At 44.2% G+C, this 7,852-nt stretch overlaps 1 protein-coding gene across 1 annotated transcript; it reads right to left on the bottom strand.

Annotated features, from left to right (window-relative positions):
* Positions 1-472: 472 nt before the first annotated feature.
* Positions 473-6,488, bottom strand: spry4 (sprouty homolog 4 (Drosophila)). Its single transcript, XM_040032173.1, has 2 exons — positions 6,154-6,488; positions 473-3,998 (listed from the first exon to the last, which is right to left on the bottom strand). The coding sequence occupies exon 2, from the start codon at positions 3,949-3,951 to the stop codon at positions 2,803-2,805; it is 1,149 nt and encodes a 382-aa protein (XP_039888107.1). The 5' UTR covers positions 3,952-3,998; positions 6,154-6,488; the 3' UTR covers positions 473-2,802.
* Positions 6,489-7,852: the final 1,364 nt, after the last annotated feature.

Below are 7,852 nucleotides of genomic sequence, written 5' to 3'. Positions count from 1 at the left end.
AGTAACAGCAAAAGAAGAAAAGAAAAAAGGCAGCAACTGTTGGAAATAAATGTCCTCTGGTGAGAAGAGATGGCGCAGAACACAACTGGAGAGGAAAAACCAAGTTGAGAGTGAAAGAGAGACAGACATGTCTTTCCATGTCTCTGTGGTATGACAAGTTTATGCACAGCAGCTGTGTTTGTCAATCATGGAAGGTCAGGGATGTTTGTTGGGCAATTTCTCGGGGCAGGAAAGAGAGAAGCGAGGAAGAAAGAAAAGCAAGAAGAGAAAAAGAGGGAGCTGAAACACCGAGGAGTAACGGCAGGAAATGGGCTGATGGGGGTAGATTGTGCTCCCTGTGTGGATTCAATGAGTCCACAGTCTTTAGGACTCGGAGAGGAACTAGGGAATTAGCTTAGCCTCTCGACTGCTAATGAGCCATGGATAGCATAAACAGCAGGAGTTTTTTTTCTGCTTCTTCTCCTTTTTTTTTATTCTTTAATTTATTGCCGGGCACACTTTTCTAAATCAAGTGCTAGTAATAGAAACGTCTGCTATTTCTGTTACCCCTTTCCCCCAACCTTCTTCTTGAAACTCTCCTTTTTCCTTTTCCTCACAACCACAAAAACATCGTATTCTTACCCTCAAAATATATATCTAATATATTCTCTATATATTTTGTACTGAATCGTAGCTATAATGTACCATGCAATCTTTCAAGGACATTTAAAAGTGTCTTCTAAAGAACACAAATGTTGTGAAACTATTTACAGCAAATAACATTTCACCTGCATAGCTCTAGTACTAAATATATTGTCAAAACATTTGTGATTTTTGCTGCCCACCTAGAGACGACCAGGCCTTTGCCTGGTCCCGCGACCAATCCCATTTTGGCACCTTTTTTCTCAGGCTGAATTGCTAGGTTTTGAAAATATTGCCTCATACATTAAAGACTAAGGACCATGTGTGTTTTTTCCCTCCCTTTCCTCCTGTCTGATAGCTTTGTGCAACTAGACAAGTACAAGTAAAAGCAAAGTTAGGCACCCTAATGAAAGTCACAGGTCCGATGTGAAGCAGAGGTGTGTGTTATGGAGTCGCAAAGACAGTACGCTTTTATGCCAAACGGAAATGGCCATCTGTATTAAAGGGCAGCCCACCTTTAATAATGACCAGCTGCCGTCAACACCACGTGGCAAGACTGGCGTGACTGTGATCATTCTGACAGGAAAAGCATGCTACTGTATAACAGCTTCCTTTGGCAAAGTCCTAAAAATGTCACGGAAGCCACAAAAATAGACTTTAAGAATTAAAAAAGAGGCTATTCAACGTATGCAGCTACGCGGCAAAATGATTTAAACGTGATGAAGACGCTCTGTGTGTGGGGGCAGTGGGGTGGGGACTAAATGTAGTGCACACCAACGTAATGTGAGATAGCTGAGGTGGTTAATACTGTGCTTTAGTACATCCTTTAAGGGGTTTGCGTCTTCCTAAAAAGGTTGTGCAAGTGGCAGGTTTACTCTACAAAGGCTGATTGCAGACATACACAACAGCGACTTTGCTATGCCTTCTCTTCCCCCTCTTTGCTCTCTATCACTTGCACCCCCTCTCGTCTGGAAACACTTTTTTCTGGCCAGTTTGTCTCTAGCTTAGCTTACTCGTTTTAAATGATTCACTCTTGCCTTTTTGCCCCTAAATATTTCTTTGCCTTTTTGTTTTTTTTGTGCAAAGAGGAAGTAGACCAGGCTCTTAGGCAGTTTAGCAATCAACATGCGGTGTAGGCCAAGTTCTAGAGAGGATTACTGTAACTGTCCCTGAGAAGGTTGAGTGTACTTTACTTTTTTTTTTCTTTAAACACATTTCTCTACTACAAATTGACTTCTAGTACAGTGGGTAACCATTAGACTAAAGCATGCAAGTCATGACATGCATTATGTCAAAGGTGACTGGTGAACAGCATTCAAAATATTTGAGAATGTCTAGGCTTCACCACCTCGTAGTGGAAAACACACTGTAAGGTGATCATCTCAACTGCTTATGCACAATACATGGTGAGAGTTAAGGGGAATTGCTATTATTTTAAAGTCTAGAAAGGTTTGTTTTTACAGCTCCACTCTGGACATAAAAACTCAATGGAGATCAAATGTTAGCAATACCAAGGTAGCATCTTTCAGGTGTAAGAGAGGGGAAACGCTAAAAGATTGGTGGCCACGATAACCTTGGAGCGAGTGAGTAGTTAAAAGTGTTAGTTTCACTCCTGCAATGGCCTGTCATTGAAACCACGCTATAGATAATCACTTGTTTTCATGTTTAACGCTGGGCTGTGCTTTTGGGTTGGGGTGGGGAGTGGGGGGTGGGGGCTAAGTATAGATATTAACCATCCATCAATAATTTCTATGTATTCTGTGGATCAGCAACCAGCTTCTGTTTAGTAAGCATTACAAAATTAGCTGAGAAATATTGAGCAGCAGAGAGGTACAATGACTTTGTGCCTACGGCCATCTTCGCAAAACACAAATACCAGTCCCACAAGCTTGTCTCTTGTTCTTTTGTCACTCTTACAAAGAAGAACAAAAACATCTCAGAGGGCCTGTTGGCTATTCCTACTTGCCATCTCCCTCATATAAGGCCCATTTTTGATCATACACCCTATTAAACATCTTTGTACCTTTGTTTTACATAAGTCATCTTCCAGCAGTTTAACGGGATAGTTTAATGGGTTGGTGTTGGATTGTCCAATCCATAGAGAGCAAACGAGTATGGTATAGTCCAGTCCACTTTTTTTTTTTTTTTAGCAAGGTCACCACCACACAGTTTGGTCCACTATCATGATCCCTGCTGCTGCTTCTCCAGAGTGCCAGATTTTGCTTCTGTGGCTCCACTTTTACACACGGGGACACTCACGGCGCTCTGTGAGTTTTTACAGCGGCAGCCAGGCCTGCTAATATTGTCATAACATTTCTGTCCCAGTTTGGCTAGGCCCATTGCTGGTAGATAGCAGACCAGGCAAGGCAGGACGAAAGAAAGGGCAGCCATGAAGGACCAGCGTGCACAACAGTTGGCCTGCGAGCACGAGCAGGGCTTGTCGGCACAGGAGCCCTCATCATCCTCGTCTTCGGTGCAGTGGTAGAAGATCCCTTTGACCAGGCACATGCAGGTGGCGGTATCTACCATGCTCTGAGCAGAGCACAGGCACTCCTGGTTGCAGACCCAGCAAGAAGGAAGGGTTCGGGGAAGTGTGCATTCTGTGCACCTGCACTTCCCGCAGTGCTCGCAAAGAAGGAGGTGCTTCTTCTCGGTCGGAGAGGAAGGAATCACTGCCAACCCTTGCTGACCTCCAACGGAGCATACACCTCCCACAGGCATCTTTGCGGACTTGAGGTCAAGGGATTTAGAGGAGGAGGAGCAGGACGAAGCAGAGGAGGAAGAAGTGAGGACCTTAGATTCTGAGGAACTGAAGCAGCCTGGAGTTTGGGTAGTGATTGTACTGATGGGGCCGGGGTGAGGGTGCAATTTAGGGTGGTGGTCCACTGTTGGAGTGGGCGCAGCGTGTTCCAGCAGCCTCTGGTCAGATGAGGTACTGCTGCTGCTGCTGATAGAGCTGGGCCTTCCACTGAAGGAAATCCAAGGGTGGGTGGTGGTGTCCTGATGAAGGTGGGGCTCGCACCTACTATGCTGGGGAGGTTGGTGTTGGTGATTGTGATGATGGTTGTGGTTTGCACCAAGAAAGGCTTCTTGATTCTGACCTAGCCAAGTGATTCTTGGGTTCAAAGATTTCTGGCTGGGAGGCTGCTGAGAAACAACAGCAGGGCTGTCAATGTAGTCGTTCTCCACGTGTGATGACTTTATCTGGTCGATGGGGTAAATAGTGACAGGGTGCTGAAGACGACCGTAGGGCACACGACTGTCCAGCAGGGGTTGAGATATGAGGGAGGAGGACACTCCGGGGATGTGGTGGGGAACCCTGGACTCCATATGTAGGCTGGTGCCTCGACTTCTCTCTAAAGCAGCATTTAGCAATACTGCAGAAACAGATACAAAAGAGACATTTAAGACTAATCTCATCTTAAAATATAAAAAAAATGGCAATAAACTAGAGAATTAAAGATGGTTAGATATCAGATCAACACCTCTAACAGCATGCGAACGTGACATTTGATATAAGTAGTTCACTTCACAGAAAACAAATACTGAATCTTTAAAACAAGTCTCTCCATAGAAATCTTTTTTTTTCTCCAGACCGGATCTTTGCAATTATTTGAATGTAGAGTTTCCAAACCATGGTGATTTTTAGACTGAATACCGACAGGGTATTCAGTCTAAGCCTCCTCCATTCTAACTTTGACATTAGAACAATAGATGTTGGGCTCTCACTGCCTCCCCTCCAAAGAGCAGGGAGCACCAGAGAGCAGGGTTTGCATGCAAAAGACTCAAAGATGCAAAACAAGGCAAAGTAACAAGAAGGTTGCCAGAAAAGAGACTTCAACGGTGACTAAATGAATGCAAGAGGCAAAGGAAATTAGGTCTTTTTATAGAATCACAGCTATTTCATGTAATACAAGTTGACCTAATGTTGTATTTTTAAATTTGATCTGTCAGTGTGCAAACTGCATAAACACGAATCTGAATCAGAGATCAGACCCTGGGATTTGTGAATGGGGCTGATTTTATGAACTGCAGTTTTTTGTGAATGGGCTGCTGGCTGCACTCGGTGTTGCAAGCATGAATCAAGACGCTCCAGTCATGGTGAGGCTGAAAGAAATCGGTTTCATCCGTTTCATCAATGAGCGCTCGGCAGATTTATTTTATCCATTTTATTTACATATATATTGACGAAAAGCAGCTCACCGACCTACTGTCTACAGTATTCATTTGGGTTACCTTATAACAAAATATACCGACGAAAAAAATCAGCTTGTTCAGATCATTTTCGTTTGATTATGCTCGTCTTGTGATTTATTGGGCTTGCGCACATCACCCAGCGAATATATACATCTGTATTATTTTTTCGCAAATGTATCAGTGGTAGACACAGCTTTGCTTGACCGTCAGCTGTCAGTGTGATTCTCCCATTCCTCATATTTTCAGAAGCCCGGTTGAGAAACCTGTTGCGACATAGCTGGCACCGACACAAGCGCTTGTGATCGTCAAATCTAGACTATTATAAGCTCCAAGCCGGAACTATGCGTGTGCAAGCCCGAATGTGTGCGTGTGTGTCTATGTGTGTGCGCGTCCCTCCCTACATGTCAATGACTGAGTCATAAAAACCGGAGGCGGCAGCTCGACTTGCACAAATAGCATGTTTATATAGGCGTTATAAGCAGGTATTCAAACAGTTTTTGTAAAATGTCAAAAAAAACGCACAAGCTTAATAAAGGAAATGGTACATTGCGTGCCACCAGACACGGGAATGTAGAGTCGTTTTGATAGGCGGCTGTTCGGTGCGTAGCTGTGTGTGTAAAGCTGGACATTATACGTCCACGGCACTCAAAAAACCAAAACGCAAAAAACAACAACAACAACAAAAAATGCATTGTAGAAAATTAATACAAGATTTGTCGGCAGCCAGTGGGCTAAAACGAAAAAACTAATGGCATAAACACCTGACACCATCGATGGCGTGCCAGCCAGGCAGTCGCTGCAGAGCGAGAAGGACACACGCAACCGAACCGCCCGAGAGATAAACGTACCTACAGGCTTTGGAGAGAAGGGCGAATCACGCAGAGATTGAAGTGTGGGTCTGCCCTCGCTGCTTTTTATTGTGTCTTTGAAAAAAATAAAGACAAGGAAAAAAAAAGGGGGGGGGGGGGGGGATGTACGAAGCGATGCGACAGCCGCTGAAATGCGTATTTGATATAAAAAAACAGAAAGAAAAGAAAAGAAAAAAAGCGGCGGTTTGGACTACGCGTCGTTCTCCATCTCTGATACCTTCACCTTGCTTTTGGTCCGAAGTCGGTGGTTAAATATTGACCTAAACTGCAAACCCTCGGAAACAGCTTGTTGCAAAATAGAGTTTGCAGGAGCGTTTTAGTGCACGCGATTGAGTAGACTGAGAGGACCAGTCAAGTGAAGGCAACACTGAACAGTACCGAACAGTTTCTCTTTACAGTGACACACTTACTAGTTACAAACATCTAGAGAGGAAAGAAAGGAAAAACACGAGAGGTGATCACTTACTGTTGTTTCAGGATACAATTTTCATCTCTCCGCTGCGCCCGACGTTTACGCACAGGCTTTATTCCAAGGCAGCGAGTAGCTCCAGGAATAATGGATAAAGATAAGTCCAAACTTTACAGGGTAATAAGAACAAGGTATGGGGACGGCGAACTGGTGCCCCGCACTATTCTCCACTCGCTGGTGCATAAAAGACGACTGCGGTTGTGGACTCGGAGCTTTGGATATGATGTTGCAACCACCGAGGGGGAGGGAAGTGAGTTTTTATGAATGGGAGGGTAGAGGAAAGGAAAGGGACGGCACTGCGCAGATGCCTCGTCTTTTTTCTCTGTTTTTTTGTGAATGGCAGGGCCGCGCGACTGGGGAGGGCTGAAATGCGGATGTTACATTTTTATGAATGGGGAGGACTCCGAATAGCATTGCGCAGGCGCCATACCTACGTTTTTATGAATGGGAAGAAATAGCGAATGAGGCGTGTGTGTAAGAAAAAGGAGGGGGCGAGGAAATGAGAAGGAGGTGGGTTTTTTTTTTTTGGTCACAAGGGCAATGTCAGGCCTGATTTACATAAAGAGTGGGCTCTGATGTCCCCCCCCCCCCCCCCACCCTTTTATCCCCCTAATTTATTTATATACGAAGCCAGCGATGCTACATGTTGTTATGATTATAATATGGTAACAGAAAGGCGATAGAGCGGAATGTGAGTGGGCCAAATCTGCAATGAATTAATTAATTTTTTTTCATTGCTGGCAGATATGATCTCTGGTATTGATGCTGACGAATGGATGGCGACCTGTGTCTAATGGAAAACATGCAGATGCAGAAAAACAATACATACCAGAATCTGCGAGAATATAAAACGTTTAATAAATATAGTGGACGTCTGAGGTTTATTTTTTTTGCCTCATTCAGCGGATTCTCAACGAGGATATCAAGATACCGGAGGTCACATGCCTCTGCTCGATTAGACTTAATAATAGCCGCTCCCCTTGTGTTCCTGTTCCAGCTAAAGACATTTATTGCGAACAAGGACGTGCCCTTCCTTCCTCGGCAACAATGTGAGGTATGACTACAGCCTCTATGGCAATGTTAAAAAAAAAAAAGAAAGAAAAAAAGGAGAAGATGAGGAGGAGAAGGAGGAGGGGTAGGAGAACGGCGGGGGGTTTAACGCCTACTCTGAAACACAAACCAGCATGAGGGCAGGCAGGATTCACAAAAGGACAGGATGTTGTTGATTTGTACCGAAACCACACGGAGGAAATGAGTGCGAATTTCCTTTCTCACTGAAATCCTAGTGTGTGTGTGTGTGTGTGTGTGTGTGTGTGTGTGTGTGTGTGTGTGTGTGTGTGTGTGTGTGTGTGTGTGTGTTTCCCTGCAAACTCCCCACCACTATCCTACCTCCCCTCCCTCAGCTTGGGGCTTTTAACCAGTCAAAGGTTAACAGTTGCCCTATTATCCATTTGCACTCATCACCATGGAAACCACTACATCTCCAAATTGGGATTATTGTTTTGAAGAAAAAGGAGGAAGAAAAAAGAAAGAATAAAAGAAAGAAAGGGAATTAAGTCAGCATTCAATTTTTGAATATGTGTTTGGATGGACTGGCGTATTACTGTGATTTGTCGGTAAAACATGTATTGAAAAGAATTTGAATTTAGTCAGAGGTGTTTCAAATGGTCAGGTACGGCAGTAGGAGACATACGAA

Source organism: Simochromis diagramma, unplaced genomic scaffold, assembly GCF_900408965.1.
Source record: "Simochromis diagramma unplaced genomic scaffold, fSimDia1.1 OVJJ01000216.1, whole genome shotgun sequence".
In the NCBI taxonomy this organism is placed as follows: Eukaryota; Metazoa; Chordata; class Actinopteri; order Cichliformes; family Cichlidae; genus Simochromis; species Simochromis diagramma.
Note: the sequence above shows the minus strand (reverse complement) of the source record. Positions and strands in the feature narration are given on the sequence as shown.

Excerpts from the sequence above, each read along its gene's own strand:
- spry4 (XM_040032173.1), bottom strand. The coding sequence starts at position 3,951 with ATGGAGTCCAGGGTTCCCCACCACATCCCCGGAGTGTCCTCCTCCCTC.